The sequence below is a fragment of the Podarcis liolepis genome, assembly GCF_965112155.1.
Source record: "Podarcis liolepis genome assembly, chromosome: 17".
Lineage (NCBI taxonomy): Eukaryota > Metazoa > Chordata > Lepidosauria > Squamata > Lacertidae > Podarcis > Podarcis liolepis.
Genome location: NC_139571.1, coordinates 498,682 through 522,564, shown reverse-complemented (window position 1 = coordinate 522,564; position 23,883 = coordinate 498,682). Strand labels below are relative to the sequence as shown.

General features: G+C 45.9%; 1 protein-coding gene across 28 annotated transcripts in view; it reads left to right on the top strand.

Moving 5' to 3' along the window:
* The window catches only part of LOC310696682 (methyl-CpG-binding domain protein 1-like), a 122,816-nt gene that overhangs the window by 61,671 nt on the left and 37,262 nt on the right, over positions 1-23,883 (top strand). For 14 of the 28 annotated variants that reach the window (XM_083482457.1, XM_083482467.1, XM_083482452.1 and 11 more), the window contains 2 exons: positions 11,069-11,233; positions 22,554-22,727. In XM_083482457.1, the coding sequence (XP_083338583.1) occupies positions 11,069-11,233; positions 22,554-22,727 (339 nt within the window). The remainder of the gene's footprint in view (positions 1-11,068; positions 11,234-22,553; positions 22,728-23,883) is intronic. The other 14 variants (XM_083482445.1, XM_083482454.1, XM_083482449.1 and 11 more) reach the window with 1 other exon arrangement.

Here is a 23,883-nt window from a genome sequence, read left to right as displayed (position 1 = left end):
ATTTTAAAATGCCGCCCGCCAGCATTTTAAGATCGCCCCGGACAGCGGAGAAGCCCTCCGCTGTCCCGGGGTTTTTTAAAATGCTGGGGTGGGTGGGAAGAAAAGCCCTTGTCGTCCCCCCCCCCCAGCCTTCAGAAGAGGTCGGGGGACAGACTGTCCCTGGACCTGGTCTGAAGTCGGTTTCCCTAGGAACGCATTAATTGATTTTCAATGCATTCCTATGGGAAACCGTGCATCGCAAGACGAAAAACTCGCAAGAAGAAAAAACTTGCGGAACGAATTAATTTCGTCTTGTGAGGCACCACTGTACTTAACCCGAGGTACCACTGTAGTTTGAAAAGCTAAATCAGCTATGTGCCCAGGAAAGAAGTAGAGAGAGCAATAAGCAACTTGAAATCTAATTAGCATTTAATGAGACTGCAGTGCGTGTTATTTGGGAAACTCGCTTCTATTATTATTATTATTATTATTACTATTAAATTTTATTATTTTCAATTAATTCACATTACATGTTAATTGCCATACACCTTCATCACTGTACATAACATGAATATATTATTTCTGCAAATTCCCCACATCTAACCCTGCAACCACCTCCCCTTATACCCAAATGCCCGTGTGACTTCCTTCAACCACATGTTTGATATCCAACTTATTACTTAATTACTTATTTTTAAAAAACCTGCAAAGTGGTTTACCAAAACAAAAAAACAAAAAAACACCAAAGCAGTAAAATCAAGAAAAATTAAGAATCCTACTTTAAAACATACAAAACATTAAGATTAAAATTGCTTCAACTTCCTAAGCATCTAGGTATGCTTGCCTAAAGAAGAATGCTTTTAGCAGTTGCCCGAAAAGAGTCTAGTAAGGCATGTGCTTTATTGCAATAGGCGGGGAATTCCAAAGTGCAGGTGCTGCCACGCTAAACAATGCAGTACAGATATTATGTGGAACGTGTAGTAGTGCTTGAAACAACTGAAGAGGAGGTTTTATTTATTGTGATTTCACCATTATCTGTATTATCTTAAAAGGAAAACATTTATTTAAAAAACTGGACTGCACAGCAGCAATCTACTCTCCTTTGAGTCTCATCATGATCAGTGGGACTTATTCCCAAGCCAATGGTGCATAAGATGGGCTGCTATCCTTTGCACCCCTTGCGTCCAACTTGTACCTAAAACTCTGCACAAACCTGCACCAGAGAATTGTAGGGTTGGAAGGGATCCCTGAGTGTCATCGAGGGGCAATGCAGGAATCTCAACTAGACCATCCCTGACCGATGGCCACCCGTCTCCTGTTTTCCCCCCTCAGGCAGGACACACAACAACAGAGACTGGAGGTGGGGGGAAAGATAAATTTTGACAATGGGGCAGATTTGTCAGGCGCATGCAGGGCCAGCTTGAAGACTTTACACAGAGAGGAACCCCACCCGCATGTAACGTAACAGGCAGGGAGCCAGCTCAGATAGAGAGAAAGGCATGGGGGGGAGGACAAAAGAGTACCAAAGTCTGTCCGTTTTTTCCTCTTTGCGATGGTGGCACTAGGGCTCTGGGATGCAGCCAGAGCTCTGGGACCACCCTCCCCAAAATATTTACTTGTCTTCAATGTATTGCTACCACCATTCTATAGTACTGATCCTTTTTAAATTAAACACTTTCTCTAAAATTAAAATGGCAGAAGTAATCAGTAGCATACATATCAAAGGAAAGGTGAGAGAATAGTTCCTAATTGATACAAGGGCGACACAGATACACAAGCACACAGAAGTAAATAATCCAAGTGTGGCTTGATGTTATGTCATCGAGCTGTTAAGTGTTATGCTGTTAAGTGAAGCTAAAGCCCCACTGACCCATGACAGAGGAAATGAGGCACATTCATTTTATGTTACACGAATAAGATTATTTTAGTACGGTAACCCCATCCTGAGAATGGAGGCTAGCACGTGAGCAATTTCTGCGAAGGTTGGTGATAAATTTCATCCTCAAAATTACTGCAACGTTTTTGTTACGTACTGAAGTTCTCACCCTGGGCCAGCAGGGGGATACTGTAGATAGTTATGCAAATGAGGGATCGAAAGTGATGTTCAGTGATCGGATAGTTTGTATGCAACTGAAGGATCGAAAGTGACATTCAGTGATTGGATAGTTTTAGAAAGTTGCAACAGTTACAATTGTTCTGGAGCTCTATATAAGCAGGCTGACTGAGCTCCTCAGTTCAGTTCTGTTCCAGCTTACAAATAAAGAACTGCTTTGGAGAAATCGCTGTGTCGTCTGCTATGTCAACCCACAACTTAACACTGGCGACGAAGGTGGGATCGATGGACATCAGAGCACAGCCAGATGCGGCCATCCTCTGAACTGAGCTGAATCACTGAGCGAAATCACTGAGCGAAATCACCGGACAGAACCAATTCAGAGCTGACTGTTCTGGCTAGAGCACTGTGTTCCATCCATTGCCCTTCACGCCAGCATCGGAATCATGGCTTCACTTGTGCCTCTACCGCCGTTTGCGCCAGCCTCTGAATCATGGGACTCCTACCTCGCTCGGTTCGACTGCTACCTCCAAGCCAACGAGCTGACAGCAGTATCAAAGGAATGGAAGCTGGGCCTATTCCTCAGCCTCTGTGGGCCTGAGGTGTTTGAGATAGCCTGAGCATTGGCTGCGCCTGAAGCAGTCCAGGCAACACCATGGGACACGATCCAAGAGAAGCTCCGCAACCACTACACGCCAAAGCCGTCCAAGATTGCTGCCTACCATGCGTTTTACCACCGGAACCAGGCAGAGGGGGAGTCAATCAACAACTACACCACCGCCCTGCGACAGGCTGCAATGCACTGCGAGTTCCGAGACTTAGATGATGCCCTGATGGATCGAATCGTCTGCGGGGTCCGGGACATCCATCTTCAACGGCGTCTCCTCGCTAAGCCAGACCTCACGCTGCAGAAAGCCATTGAGGAGGCTGTGGCCTTGGAAGCTGTGGAGGCTGTGGCCCAGGAGATCCGCAAGGCCAGCAGCCCACGTCTTGCTAGGAAGCCAGTTCCAGTGCATCACAAAGAGGCCAGCAGTGATGAGGCATCCTCCAGTGAAGACGATGACGTGCACCAGACAAAGCGGGAGTGCAGGAATGGAAGTCCAAGGGCCAACCGAAATGTGCCGACTCTGGAGGCAACCATTCTCGTGCCAAGTGTCGATTCAGAGACTGTCGGACGTGTTCCAGAAGGGGCCACATCACTAAGGTCTGCCGATCGGCTCTGTCTGACACCCCCCCTTCACCGACTCGCAAGTCCAAGTCTTCACTCCAGTCTGCCAAGGAAAGATGTTTCGCTCTCACCAACAGGAAATTGAAGCAACTAAATGCACAAATTGTCATCTCATCTGTCCTCCCAGTTGAACGACGTGGCCCAGGGAGAGAGGGAAAAATAGTGGAAGTGAACAGCTGGCTTCGCAAATGGTGTCAACAGGAACGGTTTGGATTCTTAGATCACGGACTGCAGTTTCTTGAAGATGGACTTCTGGCAAGCGATGGGCTGCACCTCACAACGGTTGGGAGAAATGTTTTTGCCAAAAATCTCAGAAACCTCATCAGGAGGGCTTTAAACTGACTAATGTGGGGGAGGGAGACAGTGCTCCTGAAGGTAGGAGTCTATCAATTGATGAAGATGATCATCCAAATGTCATAGACCAAATGGAGCAAACAGCACGCAGACCTAGTGGTGGGAGGAAAAAATCCTTAAATAAGAGACCCGGGGGAATGATTAATGGACTTCAATGTCTGTACACTAATGCGCAAAGCATGGGAATTAAACAAAATGAGCTCGAGCTCTTGGTACAGCAAACTAAATATGACATAATAGGCATCACTGAGACCTGGTGGGATAAGTCCCACGATTGGAATGTAATAATGGGGTGATACAATCTATTTCAGAGAAACAGACCAGACAAGAAAGGAGGAGGGGTGGCGTTATATGTCAGGGATGTGTATACCTATGAAGAGATCCAAGATTTAGAACCTCAAAGCCAAAGTGAGAGCATTTGGGTCAAAAGTAAGGGAGAGAAGAATAACAGTGACCTCATTGTGGGAGTTTACTATAGATCCCCAAGCCAAACGGAGGACATAGATGATGCCTTCCTGGAACAGATGGCCAAGCATGCAAAAGGAAGGGAGATAGTAGTAATGGGGGACTTCAATTACCCGGATATTTGTTGGATGTCAAACTCAGGCAAGAGCCTAAGGTCAAACAGATTCCTCACTGGCCTTGCAGACAACTTCATTGTCCAGAAAGTGGGAGAAGCAACAAGAGGAACAGCCATTTTAGATCTGGTCCTAACCAATGTTGATGACCTGGTTAGTGGGGTAGAAGTGGAAGGATCATTAGGCGTGAGTGATCATACTCTTCTGAAGTTTACTATACAGCGGAAAGGAGCAGCCAAGCATACTAGGACTCAATTTCTTGACTTTAAGAAAGCCGACTTCATAAAACTTAGGGAAGTGCTGGGTGAGATCCCATGGACACTAATACTAAAAGGAAAGGGAGTTCATGATGGCTGGGAGTTTGTTAAGAGGGAGATAGTAAAAGCACAACGTCAGGCAATACCAGTGAGACGGAAACATGGAAGGTGATTAAAGAAGACAGGGTGGCTATCTAAAGAACTTTTAACTGAGTTAAGATTAAAAAAGGATGTGTACAAAAAATGGAAAAGGGGGGAAACCACCAAAGAGGAATTCAAACAAATAGCCAGCACGTGTAGACACAAAGTCAGAAAAGCTAAAGCACAGAATGAACTCAGGCTTGCTAGAGAGGTTAAAAGCAACGAAAAAGGCTTTTATGGGTATGTTCGTAGCAAAAGGAAGAACAAAGAAACAGTGGGGTCACTCAGAGGAGAAGATGGTGAAATGCAAACAGGGGACACAGAAAGGGCTGAACTCCTCAATGCCTTCTTTGCCTCAGTCTTCTCCGTTAAAGAAAACAATGCCCGACCTGAAGAATTTGGAGCAAATGATTCAGCAAAGGAAACACAGCCCAGAATAACTAAGGAGATAGTACAAGAATACTTGGCTAGTTTAGATGTATTCAAGTCTCCAGGGCCAGACGAACTGCATCCAAGAGTATTAAAAGAACTGGCAGATGTGATCTCAGAACCACTGGCAGTCATCTTTGAGAATTCCTGGAGAACAGGCGAAGTCCCGGCAGACTGGAGGAGGGCAAATGTTGTCCCTATTTTCAAAAAGGGGAAAAGAGAGGACCCAAATAATTACCGCCCAGTCAGTCTGACATCAATACCAGGGAAAATTCTGGATCAGATCATTAAGCAAACAGTCTGTGCGCACCTAGAAAGGAATGCTGTGATCACCAATAGTCAGCATGGATTTCTGAAAAATAAGTCATGTCAGACTAACCTGATCTCGTTTTTTGACAGAATTACAAGCCTGGTAGATGAAGGGAACGCAGTGGATGTAGCCTACCTTGATTTCAGCAAGGCATTTGACAAGGTGCCCCATGATATTCTTGTAAAGAAGCTGGTAAAATGCGGTATTGACTATGCTACCACTTAGTGCATTTGTAACTGGCTGACTGACCGAACCCAAAGGGTGCTCATCAATGGTTCCTCTTCATTCTGGAGAAGAGTGACTAGTGGGGTGCCACAGGGTTCTGTCTTGGGCCCGGTCTTATTCAACATCTTTATCAACGACTTGGATGATGGACTCAAGGGCATCCTGATCAAATTTGCAGATGACACCAAACTGGGAGGGGTGGCTAACACCCCAGAGGACAGGATCACACTTCAAAACGACCTTGACAGATTAGAGAACTGGGCCAAAACAAACAAGATGAATTTTAACAGGGAGAAATGTAAAGTATTGCACTTGGGCAAAAAAAATGAGAGGCACAAATACAAGATGGGTGACACCTGGCTTGAGAGCAGTACATGTGAAAAGGATCTAGGAGTCTTGGTTGACCACAAACTTGACATGAGCCAACAGTGTGACGCGGCAGCTAAAAAAGCCAATGCAATTCTGGGCTGCATCAATAGGAGTATAGCATCTAGATCAAGGGAAGTAATAGTGCCACTGTATTCTGCTCTGGTCAGACCTCACCTGGAGTACTGTGTCCAGTTCTGAGCACCACAGTTCAAGAAGGACACAGACAAACTGGAACGTGTCCAGAGGAGGGCAACCAAAATGGTCAAAGGCCTGGAAACGATGCCTTATGAGGAACGGCTAAGGGAGCTGGGCATGTTTAGCCTGGAGAAGAGGAGGTTAAGGGGTGATATGATAGCCATGTTCAAATAAATAAAAGGATGTCACATAGAGGAGGGAGAAAGGTTGTTTTCTGCTGCTCCAGAGAAGCGGACACGGAGCAATGGATCCAAACTACAAGAAAGAAGATTCCACCTAAACATTAGGAAGAACTTCCTGACAGTAAGAGCTGTTTGACAGTGGAATTTGCTGCCCAGGAGTGTGGTGGAGTCTCCTACTTTGGAGGTCTTTAAGCAGAGGCTTGACAACCATATGTCAGGAGTGCTCTGATGGTGTTTCCTGCTTGGCAGGGGGTTGGACTCGATGGCCCTTGTGGTCTCTTCCAACTCTATGATTCTATGATTCTATGAACTGTCGCTGCCCGTCTGGAACCACGATTGGCCAAACCGACTCGCCTATATGACGCAAGCTGAACGTCACGGTGCTCATTGAAGGAGCTCCATGTGACATGGAGATCGACACTGGGTCTGCCGTGTCCATCGTTTCTTGGAGCACCATCAAAAGACTGGTACCCAGAGTGTCCAAAAGGCAACTTGACTCTCACCGCGTACACCTGAGAGACTACCAGGGAAACGACATTCCCGTGGTAGGCGTTGGCTGGTTCCGGATCGCCTTCAGGGATTTTTCGGGCCTGCTCCAGTTGGTGGTGGTCGAAGGTCAGCGGCCAAGCCTCCTAGGGCTAGACTGGTTTGATGCCCTCGGCCTGGAAGTCACCGGCGTCAACTGCATCTCTATCACAGAGACTGAGGGTCTGGTCAAAGACTTTGCTGAGGTTTTTGACGGCACTTTGGGGCAATATATAGTTACGCCCATCTCCTTTAGCCTTGATCCACAAGTCACCCCCATCAAGCTAAAGCCACTCCAGGTTCCCTTTGCTCTCAGGGCTAAGGTGGACGAACAACTGGACAAGATGATCGCCCAAGGAGTTTTGGAGCCGGTTGACCACGCCAAGTGGGAAACCCCCATCGTCACGCCTGTCAAACCAGACGGGTCGTGAGAATCAGCGCTGACTACAAGTGCACAATCAACAAGGCACTTCAGCAGCACACTTACCCGGTTCCTGTTGTTCAACACCTGCTGCATTCCTTGGGTGAGGGTAAGGTCTTTGCTAAGCTGGACCTTGCCCAAGCCTATCAACAACTGCCCGTTGATGATGCCACTGCTGAAGCCCAGATGATCGTCACCCACCGAGAGGCATTCCATTGCCGCCGTTTGCAGTTCGGGGTGAGTGTGGCTCCTGGCATCTTCCAAAGCCTTATGGAGCGTCTCCTGCAAGGACTTCCGGGCATGGTACTGTATTTTGATGACCTCTTGGTGTCCGCAGACTCAAACCAGAAGCTGTTCGAGCGCCTCCGCGCCGTGCTGACCAGTTTCCAGGAGGCCGGCCTCAACTTAAAGAGGGAGAAGTGCCAGATTGCCATTCCACAGGTGGAGTTCCTGGGCTATCTTATCGACGCCTCCAGCCTTCACCCGACCACATCCAAGATCTGCGCTATCCAGCAGGCCCCCATCCCAAAGAACAAGACGGAGTTGCAGGCGTTCCTGGGACTGCTGAACTTTCATAACATGTTCCTGCCCCAGAAAGCCACGGTGGCTGAGCCTCTTCACTGACTCCTCAGCACAAGGACCCCTTGGTCCTGGGGTCATCGGGAGACGGCTGCCTTCAACGCGGTCAAGGCTCTCCTTTCATCAGACAGTGTGCTGGTACAGTACAGTGAAGCCAGGCCACTGGTCCTTGCCTGCAACGCCTCACCTTTTGGCATTGGCGCTGTCCTTAGTCACCGTGTTCCAGAAGGAAGAGAAGCACCGCTCGCCTACTTTTCCAGGACGCTATCTCCAACTGAACGGAATTACAGCCAGCTCGACAAGGAGGCACTGGCACTTGTGGCTGGAGTGAAGAGGTTCCATGAATACCTCCGCGGCAGGACTTTTGACCTCATCACTGACCACAAGCCGCTCCTGGGCCTCCTCACCGGTGATCAACCAACTCCACTGGTCCTCTCGCCGTGCATGCTGTGATGGACTGTTTTCCTGGCTGCCTACCACTACCGGCTCGTCCATCACCCGGGGAAATCGATGGGCCATGCCGACGCCCTCAGCCGTTGCCCTCTTCCAGCGTTTGTGGAAGACCCGGCTCCTGCTTCATTGCTCCTCCTGATTGAGGATCTTCCGGCAGCGCCTGTATCGGCTGCCACTGTGGCCTCCGCATCTGCCCAGGATCGCAACATCAGCCGTGTGCTCAACTGGGTGTGGAGGGGTTGGCTACGCTGCAGGAACTCCCGCAGGGCTCCCTAGGCTGCAGGTGTCTGCCCGAAGCGCGGGGCGCTCTGCTTCAGCGTGCCCCGCGTTCTGGGCAGCAGGCTGCTATCCGCCTGCCCGGATAGCAGCCTAGGGAGCCCTGCGGGAACTCCCGCGGGCTCCCCAGGCTTGCTGATAGCTTCCTGAAGCCTGGAGAGCGAGAGGGGTTGGTGCGCACCGACCCCTCTCACTCTCCAAGCTTCAGCGATAGCCTGCACTTGCCCCATAGGACGCACACAGATTTCCCCTTCATTTTTGGAGGGGAAAAAGTGCGTCCTATAGGGCGAAAAATACGGTATATATTCACCAATTTTTTTTTCTTTCTACTGGCTAAAATATTTGCAAATAATTTATAATCATTGTTTAATAATGAAATATGCCTGTAATTTTTTATGTGAATTAAATCCTGTCAGGTGCTATTTCGGTTGCTCGAGAGTAACCAGGCAGGACTCCGACCTATCTTTTACAGGCTTTATTTTGGTGCAAACTATTTACAGTGAAGAGCGTAATAAGTTCATGTCTTGCTCAATCGCTAGCAGAATCCGGGAGTGGTCTGTTTTTGTACCTCCCCCAACATAAAAGCTTCATCACCCCCAGCCTTTTCCACCCCTCCCTGCGCCTCAGACTACTGCACATGATGGGCGATGGCAAGTGCGCACTAGCGTCCTCTGGTCCTTGCACCTCTTCTCCACTAGAGGTGGGACTTTCTTCCTCGCCGGAAGAGGAACTGCTTCGCAAGATTTTCGGAGGCTCCCTGTAACACAACTGCCCCTCTATCTCTCACCTCTGAAGGTCTAATATATTGCTATTCTCAAGCCGAATCCACTCCTTAATCCAACAGAGGCAGGAGGTCTCAAAGTAGATCTTCAAATCAGGGAGGCCAACCCCCCACCTTCTCTCTTATCTGTAAGGAGTTTGAATCTTCTACAAGATCTTTTACCCTGCCATATAAAATTTGATAGAGTCCTTCTCCACTTGTCAAAGCAATCCATTTTATTAAATATAGGGATCATTTTGAAGAGAAATAAGACCTTTGGGAGTATATTCATTTTGATTGCTGCTATTCTCCCCCAAATACATAGTTTTAACCTATGCCAAATTTCAAGATCATTTCTAATTTGGCTCCATAGTTTAATATACAGTGGTACCTCGGGTTAAGTACTTAATTCGTTCCGGAGGTCCGTTCTTAACTTGAAACTGTTCTTAACCTGAAGCACCACTTTAGCTAATGGGGCCTCCTGCTGCCGCTGCACCGCTGGAACACAATTTCTGTTCTCATCCTGAAGCAAAGTTCTTAATCCGAGGTACTATTTCTGGGTTAGCGGAGTCTGTAACCTGAAGCATATGTAACCTGAAGCGTATGTAACCCGAGGTACCACTGTAGTTATCTTCAAATAGGTTTACATTTTTCATTGTAGTTTGTATACCTAAATATCTAATCTTGTTAACATAATCTTTAACATTTCGGAGTTAATTATCAAATTTGCCTTTTGAGATTTGAGACCTTGCCAGTGTGGTGTAGTGGTTAAGAGCGGTAGATTCGTAATGTGGGGAACCGGGTTCGCTTCCCCGCTCCTCCACCTGCAGCTGCTGGGTGACCTTGGGTCAGTCACACTTCTTTGAAGTCTCCCAGCCTCACTCACCTCACAGAGTGTTTGTTGTGGGGGAGGAAGGAAAGGAGATTGTGAGCCGCTTTGAGACTCCTTAGGGTAGTGATAAAGCGGGATATCAAATCCAAACTCCTCCTCCTCCTCCTCCTCTTCTTCTTCTTCTTCTGGGGAAAGAAGGAAAAGGAAAAAGGAGGGGTGCTTGAGAAATGCTTATTATTTATTTATTATCTACCCTTAACCCTAAGGTCCCATTTAAACGTAACCACAAAAAGGTGACTGCCAGAATCATAAAGCACAAGGCAGGATGGATGGATTGGCCTTAGAATGCCTGTAAAGTGGGCTGCTGCAATCCTTAGTGGACTGTCCATCTGTGTCCAAAAGCTTAGCAGATTTCTCTGGCAGCATCTTAAGGTCATATTGGGCAGTTCAAAAGCAGTGTGTCCGACACATTGAATCTGCATAGACTCTGAGTGCCTGTGAAAGATCTGACAAGCCTTGTGTGGAGGTCTGTTTTCAAGAACCCCGTGACCAGTTGACAGTAAGAAGTGCCATTCTAAAACTTCATACTTCACAGTTGAGAATGAAAACTGTATTTGGAGTTGAGCCTCTGTTCCTGATGACAAACAGGACACAAAAATTGGGGTTGTCCTGGATCAAGCTGTGTTCTTCCTGTTACTGCCTGTGGAAGATCAGCTGATAAAAGGTTTTGAAAGGAGGCAACAGTTGCTTAAAGAATAGACTTGGCTGGTTTTTCAGTGTCTTGGAAGGACTGTCTTCCACCTGCCACCATAGAAGGTTCTCACTGTCATTTGGGTACCCACAGAGATTACTCATTGCTCATTCTTTACAGCGCAATCTGCCTGGCTCTTCCTGATTGCCTGTGTTTTTCCATCCACTGCAGCAGACCTCTGCTAGCCGGCGAAACCGTAAGTGTGGCAAGTGTGAAGCCTGCCTGCTGAAAATGGATTGTGGCCGCTGTGATTTTTGCTGTGACAAGCCCAAGTTTGGCGGGAGGAACCTCAAGCGCCAGAAGTGCCGCTGGAGACAGTGTCTGCATTTTGCTATGGTTAGTGCCTCTTCACATCTGCTCAGTTGTGTCGTTCAGCCTCCTTGTTTCTTCCCTCCTCTTTCCTGCTTACTCACAAGATGGCTTGCTTTGCATGAGATGTGTCTTGCCATCCCATCACTGCATCTTTTTGCTAGCCACAGACATCAACACTGGAACTGCGTTTCATCAAGCCCCTGGGAAATCCTGCATGTTTTGGGTTGCATGCTGGCATGGGGCTTTCTGGCAAACAGTTTGGGTGGCTGCAGGTGTTTATGCATATAGTATGGCTTCTGGATTTTAATCTGGCCCTGTCAGCATGGCCTGGATTAGATGAAAGTCTCTAGTTCAGCATCCCGTTTCCAGCCGCGGTCGTCCAGGTGCCTCTGGGTTGCTGACAAGCAGGGCAACAAGGCTGATGATCTTTTCTTTGTTCCTGAGATCTGGCATTCAGATATATGCTGCCTCTGTATATTAAAGTTCCACTTAGTGATCATGTGGGCCCCAACAGTTGTGCTGCATTGTATTTTAAAGCCTTCTTCCTTTTTAAACTCTTTATATTCCCTTTTCAATTATGCAGAAGAACACAACCACATTTTAAAAATCAAAATACAAAACTTGTAATAATTTGGGCTTGGAGGGAGAAGGCAAGTAAAGAATCCAGCTACAGGCTACCTGTCTAATGAAATGCAGTCATATGCAATATTGGGTTGGGGGCGGATTTCTGTACAGCAGCCGACCACTCTGATCACATTCATATTCAGGGTTGTAAATCATAATGGATAAAGTTGAATTCTTCAAGTCTCTGTGATTTGTTTGCAGTAAAGCAGAGCAGGGAACCATTTCTCAAAAGCCTTTTTCAAAGTCTCCCAAAGCTATGCAACAGCCATCAGTAAGCTGAATAATAGCAAATTCCGTAAGTTAAATGTGTTGTGTCTGTTAAGACAGACTTTGCTTTTGTGCATCTTGAACTCACCTCCAGTCATCTCATGATCTGACATTGAGAGGATGGTAAATATTTCCCTGTCTCTGTATGGTTGTAATTTGAAAAACCTCTATTATGTTCTCTCTTCACTCCCCACCTCCTGCCAAAACCCAAAAAGCTTCTTGTGTGAACAGTATGACCTTCCCTGTCCTAGGTTTGAGCTATCACTTTTCTGGAAGCAAATCATATAGTTGGAAGGGACCCTGAGGATCATCTAGTCCAACCCCCACAATGGAAGAATGTGCAGCTGTCCCATATGGGGATTGAACCTGCGACTTTGGTATTACCAGCACCATGCTCTAACCAACTGAGCTGTTGTATTCAACATGAAAACCTTCCATTTCTGAATCTAGAGCTGACATAATATTTTATGTCTAGAATCTAGAGCACTCAGATTTGAAGAACCCTGGAATCTTTATTTTCTCTGGTAAGCGCTGCTTGCTTACCAAGTTAACAGTAAGCTTTATCTTCCTGATGAAAAAATGAATTCAAAGCCCATTCAGCTTCCTGTAAATTCTGGACTGAATTTCTGTGAAGCTGAAAATTGAGAGGAGTTGAGACATAGCTGGAGGTTAAGGGCTTGCTGTTTGAGGTTCTATTCCAACTCCACTGTGTATGTGCATTTGACAAGGTGGCCCCATGATATTCTTGTAAAGAAACTGGTAAAATGCGGTCTTGACTATGCTACCACTCAGTGCATTTGTAACTGGCTGACTGACCGAACCCAAAGGGTGCTCATCAATGGTTCCTCTTCATCCTGGAGAAGAGTGACTAGTGGGGTGCCACAGGGTTCTGTCTTGGGCCCGGTCTTATTCAACATCTTTATCAACGACTTGGATGATGGACTCAAGGGCATCCTGATCAAATTTGCAGATGACACCAAATTGGGAGGGGTGGCTAAAACCCCAGAGGACAGGATCACACTTCAAAACGACCTTGACAGATTAGAGAACTGGGCCAAAACAAACAAGATGAATTTTAACAGGGAGAAATGTAAAGTATTGCACTTGGGCAAAAAAAATGAGAGGCACAAATACAAGATGGGTGACACCTGGCTTGAGAGCAGTACATGTGAAAAGGATCTAGGAGTCTTGGTTGACCACAAACTTGACATGAGCCAACAGTGTGACGCGGCAGCTAAAAAAGCCAATGCAATTCTGGGCTGCATCAATAGGAGTATAGCATCTAGATCAAGGGAAGTAATAGTGCCACTGTATTCTGCTCTGGTCAGACCTCACCTGGAGTACTGTGTCCAGTTCTGGGCACCACAGTTCAAGAAGGACACAGACAAACTGGAATGTGTCCAGAGGAGGGCAACCAAAATGGTCAAAGGCCTGGAAACGATGCCTTATGAGGAACGGCTAAGGGAGCTGGGCATGTTTAGCCTGGAGAAGAGGAGGTTAAGGGGTGATATGATAGCCATGTTCAAATATATAAAAGGATGTCACATAGAGGAGGGAGAAAGGTTGTTTTCTGCTGCTCCAGAGAAGCGGACACGGAGCAATGGATCCAAACTACAAGAAAGAAGATTCCACCTAAACATTAGGAAGAACTTCCTGACAGTAAGAGCTGTTTGACAGTGGAATTTGCTGCCAAGGAGTGTGGTCGAGTCTCCTACTTTGGAGGTCTTTAAGCAGAGGCTTGACAACCATATGTCAGGAGTGCTCTGATGGTGTTTCCTGCTTGGCAGGGGGTTGGACTCGATGGCCCTTGTGGTCTCTTCCAACTCTATGATTCTATGATTCTATGTTACTTGCTTTTCTGAGCCGACCATACAAATGTAGCAATGAGATGCAATGTTGTTACCTCTCTGCAGGTGTGTGGCTGGTCAGAATAACAGAATGCAGCAGGAGAAAGCCAATGTGGCAAAGGTTTCTGCTGCTTGTGGAATCGCCAGACATCCCCTGGGGAATGCTTTTTTTATTCAGTTGTATGTGAGAAGTGTGAGTGAGGAGTTGAGAATTTTATCTAGTGGGCTTAAAATGATTTTATTATGGTGTCTTAGTTAAGACTTTTGGCCTTCCAAACTGCAACTCCCATCATCAATCACCATTGGCAGTGGTTGATGTGAGTTATAGTTCAGCCACATCTGGGGAGCCAGTAGTTTTCCGTATCTGCAAAAGTTGTTTGGATTCTTTCCCTCTAGAACAGTGTTTCCCAAACTTGGGTCTCCAGTTGTTTTTAGACTACAGTTCTCATAATCCCTAACCACTGGTCCTGCTAGCTAACAGCTCCAAAAACAGCTGGAGACCCAAGTTTGGGCAATACTGCTCTAGAGCAACTAATATTGTTTTGCATGTAGAGGATGCTGTGTGAGGTTTTCTCCCCTGCTCCCCACCACCCAACATTCTTTTTTCGGTGAGGAGATCCAACTGATCTTCCTCATGATCTGCATCTAACTGATCCACCTTGTTCAGTTGAGAGGGAACATTTCTCCCTAACTCATACTCACTGGTGACTGTCAGGGCTGGCTAACCTTTTTTGGGACACAGGTTTGAAGTGGTTATGACTGGAGTGTACAAGTGCGTGTGTTGTTGTTTAGTCGTTTAGTCGTGTCCGACTCTTCGTGACCCCATGGATCAGAGCACGCCAGGCACTTCTGTCTTCCACTGCCTCCCGCAGTTTGGTCAAACTCATGCTGGTAGCTCCGAAAACACTATCCAACCATCTTGTCCTCTGTCGTCCCCTTCTCCTTGTGCTATCCATCTTTCCCAGCATCACTTTCCAGGGAAGACTTTCCAGGGAGTCTTCTCTTCTCATAAGGTGGCCAAAGTATTGGAGCCTCAGCTTCACGATCTGTCCTTCCAGTGAGCACTCAGGGCTGATTTCCTTAAGAATGGATAGGTTTGATCTTCTTGCAGTCCATGGGACTCTCAAGAGTCTCCTCCAGCACTGTAATTCAAAAGTATCAGTTCTTCAGCGATCAGTGTTCTTTATGGTCCAGCTTTCACTCCCATACATCACTATTGGGAAAACTATAGCTTTAACTATATCTTTGCTTTTTAAGATGCTGTCTAGGTTTGTCATTGCTTTTCTCCCAAGAAGCAGGCGTCTTTTAACTTTGTGACTGCTGTCACCATCTGCAGTGATCATGGAACCCAAGAAAGTAAAATTTCCCACTGCCTCCATTTCTTCCCCTTCTATTTGCCAGGAGGTGATGGGACCAGTGGCCATGATCATAGTTTTTTTGATGTTGAGCTTCAGACCATATTTTGCCCTCTCCTCTTTCACCCTCATTAAAAGGTTCTTTAATTCCTCCTCACTTTCTGCCATCAAGGTTTTGTCATCTGCATATCTGAGGTTGTTGATATTTCTTCCGGCAATCTTAATTCCGGCTAGGGATTCATCCAGCCCAGCCTTTCACATGATGAATTCTGCATATAAGTTAAATAAGCAGGGAGACAATATACAGCCTTGTCATACTCCTTTCCCAATTTTGAACCAATCAGTTGTTCCATATCCAGTTCTGACTGTATTTGTTTTTGTTTTTAAAGTAATATTTATTAAAATTTTACAAACAATAAAGAGTTTCAAAGTTTAAACATAAAAAATAAAAACAAAGAATAACCCTAATAAAAGAAAAAAGAGCTACAAATATCCAAAAACAAAACACGTGAAAAATGCAAAATAGAAAACAGTTAAAAAGAAAAGAAAGAAAGAAAGAAATCAATATTTTCATATCTTATACATCATTTACTAGTTTCCTGACCTCCTCACACCTCCCTTCTTGTATTCCAGTTCAGATATTTAATTCAGCAAGTTCTTACCCTCTGTCATTTGTCCTTGCTCAACATCTTTTTTTAAAAAAGATATTTATTAAAAGTTTTAAACAATAAATGACCAAACACATAAAATACCATCACCAAGATAAAACAAAGTAAGAAAGAAAGAAAAAAGCAAAAAGATTAACACAGAATAGAAAAAATACAACAAAATCAAGTGTCCAAAAACCATATTTCCATAACCTTTCGGACTTCCTCACATCTCCCTTTCCTGCATTCCCAATTATAAAATTATAAGCAGCAATTTATCACCTTGTTTCAGCTCTTATTTTGTAATTTTCAAATATTATGTCTCCAACTTTAGATATTTTTATCAAATACTTAGATATTTAGTTTAGACATAGAATCATAGAATAGAATCATAGAATCATAGAGTTGGAAGAGACCACAAGGGCCATCGAGTCCAACCCCCTGCCAAGCAGGAAACACCATCAGAGCACTCCTGACATATGGTTGTCAAGCCTCTGCTTAAAGACCTCCAAAGTAGGAGACTCGACCACACTCCTTGGCAGCAAATTCCACTGTCAAACAGCTCTTACTGTCAGGAAGTTCTTCCTAATGTTTAGGTGGAATCTTCTTTCTTGTAGTTTGGCTCCATTGCTCCGTGTCCGCTTCTCTGGAGCAGCAGAAAACAACCTTTCTCCCTCCTCTATGTGACATCCTTTTATATATTTGAACATGGCTATCATATCACCCCTTAACCTCCTCTTCTCCAGGCTAAACATGCCCAGCTCCCTTAGCCGTTCCTCATAAGGCATCGTTTCCAGGCCTTTGACCATTTTGGTTGCCCTCCTCTGGACACGTTCCAGTTTGTCAGTGTCCTTCTTGAACTGTGGTGCCCAGAACTGGACACAGTACTCCAGGTGAGGTCTGACCAGAGCAGAATACAGTGGCACTATTACGTCCCTTGATCTAGATGCTATACTCCTATTGATGCAGCCCAGAATTGCATTGGCATTTTTAGCTGCCGCGTCACACTGTTGGCTCATGTCAAGTTTGTGGTCAACCAAGACTCCTAGATCCTTTTCACATGTACTGCTCTCAAGCCAGGTGTCCCCCAGCTTGTATTTGTGCCTCTCATTTTTTTTGCCCAAGTGCAATACTTTACATTTCTCCCTGTTAAAATTCATCTTGTTTGTTTTGGCCCAGTTCTCTAATCTGTCAAGGTCGTTTTGAAGTGTGATCCTGTCCTCTGGGGTGTTAGCCACCCCTCCTTGTTTGGTGTCATCTGCAAATTTAATCAGGATGCCCTTGAGTCCATCATCCAGGTCGTTGATAAAGATGTTGAATAAGACCGGGCCCAAGACAGAACCCTGTGGCACCCCACTAGCCACTCTTCTCCAGGATGAAAAAGCATCTCATGGGGTCCTTTTTGTTGCTGCCTCCTGTATAATGTTGTGAGCCTCCATCCATAGTTCTTCAGGCACTCTGTCCACCAAATCTAAATCCTTAAACCTGTCCCTCACTTCCACTGTGTATTCATAAGGGATTTGATTTAGATTGTATCTTACCGGCCCAGTGGTTTTTCCTACTTTCTTCAGTTTAAGCTTGAATTTTGCTATAATAAGCTGATGATCTGAGCCACAGTCAGCTCCAGGTCTTGTTTTTGCTGACTCTATAGAGCTTCTCCATCTTTGGCTGCAGAGAATATAATCAATCTGATTTGGATGCTGCCCATCTGGTGATGTCCTTGTGTAGAGTCGTCTTTTGTGTTGTTGGAAAAGTGTGTTTGTTCTCTTGACAGAATTCTGTTAGACTTTGCCCTGCTTTGTTTTGATCTCCAAGGCCAAACTTGCCAGTTGTTCCTTTTATCTCTTGATTCCCTACTTTAGCATTCCAATCCCCTATAATGAGAAGAACATCCTTCTTTGGTGTCATTTCTAGAAGGTGTTGTAAGTCTTCATAGAATTGGTCAGTTTCAGTTTCTTCAGCACCAGTAGTTGGTGCATAAACTTGGATTACTGTGATGTTAAAAGGTCTGCCTTGGATTCGTATCGAGATCATTCTATCATTTTTGAGATTGCATCCCAGTACAGCTTTTACCACTCTTTTGTTCACTATGAGGGCCACTCGATTTCTTTTACGGGTTTCTTGCCAACAGTAGTAGATATGATGGTCATCCGAACTGAATTCACCCATTCCCATCCATTTTAGTTCACTGATGCCCAGGATATCAGTATTTATTCTTGCCATCTCATTTTTGACCACATCCAACTTACCCAGGTTCATGGTTCTTACATTCCAGGTTCCTATGCAATATTTTTCTTTACAGCATTGGACTTTCCTTTCACTTCCAGGCATATCCGCAACTGAGCATCCTTTCGGCTTTGGCCCAGCCGCTTCATCAGCTCTGAATCTACTTGTACTTGCCCTCCGCTCTTCCTCAGTAGCATGTTGGACGCCTTCCGACCTGAGGGGCTCATCTTCCAGCGTCATGACTTTTATATGCCTGTTGTCTTTGTCCGTGGAGTTTTCTTGGCAGGGATACTGGAGTGGCTTGCCGGTTCCTGCTCCAGGTGGATCACGTTTGGTCAAAACTCTCCACTATGACCTGTTCATCTTGGGTGCCCTCCTCGGCATCGTTCATGGCTTCTCTGAGTTATTCAAGCCCCTTCACCACGGCAAGGCAGTGATCCATGAAGGGGATGACTACTTACTAAATAAAAGGAACACATTTTGGGGTGCCTGAGGATGCGGGTCACAAATACCTTTTGGCATCCCATAATCGCAGCATAGACCTATGGGAGCAGTCAAGAAAGAAAGAAAGAAAATGTACAGTGGTGCCTCGCAAGACGAAAATAATTCGTTCCGCGAGTCTTTTCATCTTGCGATATTTTTTGTCTTGCGAAGCACGGTCCTTCGCAACTGCGCCTCTTCAAGCGGCTTTAAGAAAAAAGTGCATACGTTTTCGTCTTGCGAAGCAAGCCCATAGGGAAATTTGTCTAGCGAAGCAACGCAAAACCGAAAAACCCTTTCGTCTAGCGAGTTTTTCGTCTTGCGAGGCATTCGTCTTGTGGGGCACTACTGTACTGTTCTTTCTGCTTGCACAATAGAACTTGCCTTTCTCCCCCCCACCTGCGGACACCTTCAGAATCTGCACTGGGGGTTTGGATATCCTATAGAGCACACTTTTGGGGGGGGCAGCAGATTCCTGTTGTACAAGTGTTGATAACAACCCTATTTTTTTAAAAAAAGTGAACAATGTTTTGGGGGGATGACAAACTTTTTGGCATCATGGCACAATAACAGGCAAAAATAATTTCCTTTTGGGGGGAGGTCTTCTTGGGGAGCCCTATATGGCTCGTGGACTATCTTCTCATGCTGGGTGGGGTCTTTTGCCTCCTCCAGGGTGTGTGTGGCTCTTGAACTCTCCCCAGCTTTCTGTTCCACTAGTGCCTGAGACATAACACTCTTTGTACATTCCTGTGGTTTGGATTTGGAAGTGTGGACATGTGAAGAATCTGTCTTCTCTTGCGACACATGGTTGTGCTTGATGGCCTTTGACTATCTGCCTGTCCTGCTGGTTTGTGAAGGGATACCAAGTCTGAAGTGAGCGTGATTAAGGCTGATCCTGTGAAAAAGGATCTCAGGGTCTTAGTAGACCACAAGCTTAATCTGATGATGCAGCAGCAAAAAAAGCTAACTCTATTCTAGGCTGCACAACAGACGTCTAGTATCCAGATCAAGGTAAGTAATAGTACCACTCTATTCTGCCTTGGTCAGACAAACACCTGGAATACTGTGTCTAGTGCTGGACACCAGAATTTAAGTAGAATGTTGACAAGCTGGAATGTGTGCAGAGGGCAGCCAAGATGATCAAGGGTCTGTAGACTAAAACTGACGAGGAACGGTTGAAGGAGCTGGGTATGTTTAGCCTCGAAAAGAGGAGACTGAGAGGAGATATGTAAGCCACCTTCAGATATCTTAAGGGCTGTGACATGGGAGAGGGAACAAGCTTGTTTTCTCCTGCTCTGGAGGGTAGCATTCAAGTTACAAGTAGATTCTGACTAAACACCAGAAAGAACTTTCTGACAGTAAGAACTGTTTGACAGTGGAAAGGACTCCCTTCAAAGGTGATGGACTCTCCTTCACTGGAAATTTTAAAGCAGAGGTTGGATGGCCATGTGTCATGCGTTGAGATTGAGATTCTTGCATTGCAGGGGGTTGGACTAGATGACCCTTGTGGTATCTTCCAACTCTAAGATTCTATGATTCTTGACTAAACAACGTGATGCATTCAAACTGAATGTTTCAGAGGCTTGGGAATCAGAATTCTGTACCACTGCAGCATTCTGCACTTGGGGGTGAGGAGCGCTTACAGCATCATGATTTGCACTCCACCATCTTTATAGGTGGTTGCAATGAGAGGTGGGAACTGCGTGGACAGAGGTATTGCCATGGGGAGATACAGAAAGATATAGGGAGGGATGCGGGTGGTGCTGTGGTCTAAATCACTGAGCTTCTTGGGCTTGCCGATTGGAAGGTTGGCGGTTTGAATCTGCGCAACAGGGTGAGCTTTTGTTGCTCTGTCCCAGCTTCTGCCAACCTAGCAGTTCGAAAGCACACAAGAGCAAGTAGCTAAATAGGTACCGCTGTGGCTGGAAGATAAACAGCGTTTCTGTGCACTCTAGCTTACATCATGGTGTTCCGTTGCACCAGAAGCAGTTTAGTCCTACTGGCCACATGATCCAGAAAACTGGCTGTGGACAAAAACTAGCTCCCTTGGCCCGAAAGCAAGATGAGCACCACAACCCCATAGTCGCCTTTGACTGGACTTAACCGTCTAGGGGTCTTTTATCTTTTTACCTTTACCTTATAGAAAGATACATGGACACGTGCATATTGCATGAACTCCAAAAACACAGCATGGCCTATTGGCATTTTTCTAGTAAAGCTGGGGCTCGGCAGTCATTTCCTTGACCCTAAACCAGGGCCTATATTCTGTATCAAAACATCCTCTTTGCCTCATTTGATGCTCACCAGTCCTTGGCTAGGATTGCTCTGTTTGCCCCCCTATATCTGAACATCAGTCCTGGCCTGTTCTGCCTCCTGTCTTGTCTGTGCACAGCCCTAAACCACAGACAGGAGAGCTATACCAGTGCATAGCAAGAATCGGAGGAAACTTCCAAAAGTACTGTAGAAGACAGACCAAAGAGTGTGTTGGGTGGGGAGACATTGTGCTGTGGCAAGTGTTCATCTTGTCAGACAGAATGATTCCTCCTCTTTCCCTGATGCTGTTTGGGGTGTTTTCCAGCACACATGCCCCAATCCAAATTTGAGGGGCATGGCGGGGAAAGCCCAGTTGCACAAGTGACAGCCCTTGTGCAGGGCTTCTGCTGGGGATTGCTAGGTGAATCCTGCCCACAACCTGCAAGTTGCAAAGGAAAATTCTCCTTGGGACACCCCCACCCCCCAGTCTTCTATAGCATCTCTTGAAGTTTCCTTATCTTCTAATCCCTAGCTGGGGAACTCAGGAACTTTACACTAAACCACTTGGCATCTTTATAATGATATAAATCATGCACACTGGAAAACCTGCATGTTTGCTCTGTTTGTTTCACAGAATGTGCATGTGTCTTTGTGCAGTTTGGGGAGGATTTCTCCTCCTCCTCCTCCTCCTCCTCCTCCTCCTCCTCCTCCTTCTTCTTCTTCTAGAATTAGAGGTTTTGTCTGAAAGTCACCAGAGAAACATGGATTGTGGTAAGGCTGGATGGGTCAGCCTAATTGTGGTCTATGCCAGTTTTGCACATGTTCAGTCATAAGTCTGTAGTGTCCCGTCTTCTGAGATTTTGTTTAATATAAAAAAATCATTTCATTTCCACTTAAAGTGTGCAGTCTTGAGGGGAAATGCAATTTTGTAAACATTTTTCTGAGCTGAGAACTGCATCACAAAATTGGGGAAGTATGTGTGTTCCAAATTAGAAGTGTGTGAAGAAAATTCTCCAGTATTCCTAGTGCGAGGAATTTAAGTACTTTAAGTGATTAAAGTAAATTTGTGTCAGTGGGTGTACTTTGAGTATGACTTAGTTGGATCCAACCCTAAGTTTTCAGCAAAATTTTGACATTTTTGTAACCCTGAGGGCTAGAAACCTGCTTTCCATAAATAAAAACACACACATGGCAACAGGAACTTTGGTATTGAATAATGCTTCTCAGTTTTTGGAAATACCACTGAGGCTCTGGTTTTTTAAGGCCCTTCCCTACAGCTCTCTTGCTTATGCTAATTGACCTAAGAACCGCAGTGCTGACCTGCAATCCTCAATGTTTTGCCCCTTTTTGTGATCCTAGGTCTGTCCATGTCTGAGCATTGTAGCAGATTGTGGGAGGCTGAGGGGAAGATTTGCTTTTTAATGCCTTGAATGTGCCTTGTGGGATGGGGCTGGCAGGTGGCAAGCTTGGAGATGCAGAAAGGGGCTTCACAAGGCTTGTGCTGGGATCATGGTCCAGGAAAAGTGGGTCAAGCTGTGGCGCTGCTTGCTTTTTGGGGAACGGGGGCTCCACTTTCTGCATTTGCTGCCTGCCGCTTCGACAGCTTGCTCCTCTTCGTATCTCCTTCTTCTCTTCCCTTCCCCAGAAGCGGCTGCTTCCTGAGGAGTGGAGCAGCCCGGAAGGGGCAGCGGGCTGGAAGGTCAGGAGGAGGAGGAACGCCTTCGGCAACCGCAAGCCCACCAGGATCAAGCAGGTGGGGCGGCGGGGAGCCAAGGGGAGTGGCCAGAAGCGACGGGCAAAAGCCAGCTTCCAGCCAGAGGTAACTGCCCTGCACGCACACACACATCCCAGGTACTCCTGCCCTGCCCTGCCCACGCCAGCTGATGCTTTCCTGGAACCAACCTGCTGCATCCCGATGCTTCTCTGGATCACTGGGGTGCCTCCCTGCTCTGTTTGTTCTGCCCCGCTTTCTTTCATCCCACCCCCTAGCCTACCTGCTGCTAAGCAGTGGAGTACAGGCCGGGTGACCGGTTTCCATGATGCACTTGGGAATAATTGTCTATCCCCACAAACTACCAAGTTTCTTCTTACAATCCACCCCCTCAAGTCTCCTCCTGGCTGATCACCTTCACAGCCACCTGCTTCTCATAAATCTCTATCTCCATTGAGTGCTTTCTTTCTTCTCACTGCCTGCCTCTCTGTGCAATGGGCTCCAGTGTATTTTGGTAGGACAGGAGGAGCAGATTTGGGGGCTTTGCACAAAATCCTTCTGGCCTCATAGGCTAGTTCAGTACATGGCACACATTAAGCTCATGGGTGCTGGAAACTCATAGTTGTTTCTCATGTTAGCTTTTCATGCAATCCTGGATCAGCAGAGGTCACCTCAGAGTGAGGACATGCATGTCTATTTCATGACTGCTCTGTCATGTATTTTTGGTGTGAGTAGTGGTATATAATGATAGATAGATAAATAAGTTTCTTTATTCCAAGATTTTTATCCTGACAGCTAAATAAATATTTCTTGTAGGGGGTTGCCATCAGTTTATAATATCAACTATAACAATGTGGTTAACTGCCACAAAACAACATTAAAACCAAACAAATCAGTTGGCAATAGCCCAGTAAACACCAGCCGACTAAACAGCTTTATAAACTATTTTTTACAATTAGGCCATTGGATGGGTTTGTTTTTGAAAAACAAAACATTATTTTGGAACTTAAGGCAACACAGACATTGGGACGCAAAGCAGTGTTTGTTTGGGGAGGCGAATGAAAAGGGGAAGGTAGTGCTGTAACAGGGACTACTGGCTATTGTGGGATGTGCTGCAGTTTGGGAGGAAAGAATTTAACGCTTGAAAATTGGGGCAGGGTGGGGAATCAAATGAAAACATGGAATGGGGCCATGGAATGGAATATGGACAGAAAAGAGACTGTTGTGCAGGTATAGGGCCTAGTTATGATGGTTGCAGAGGGAG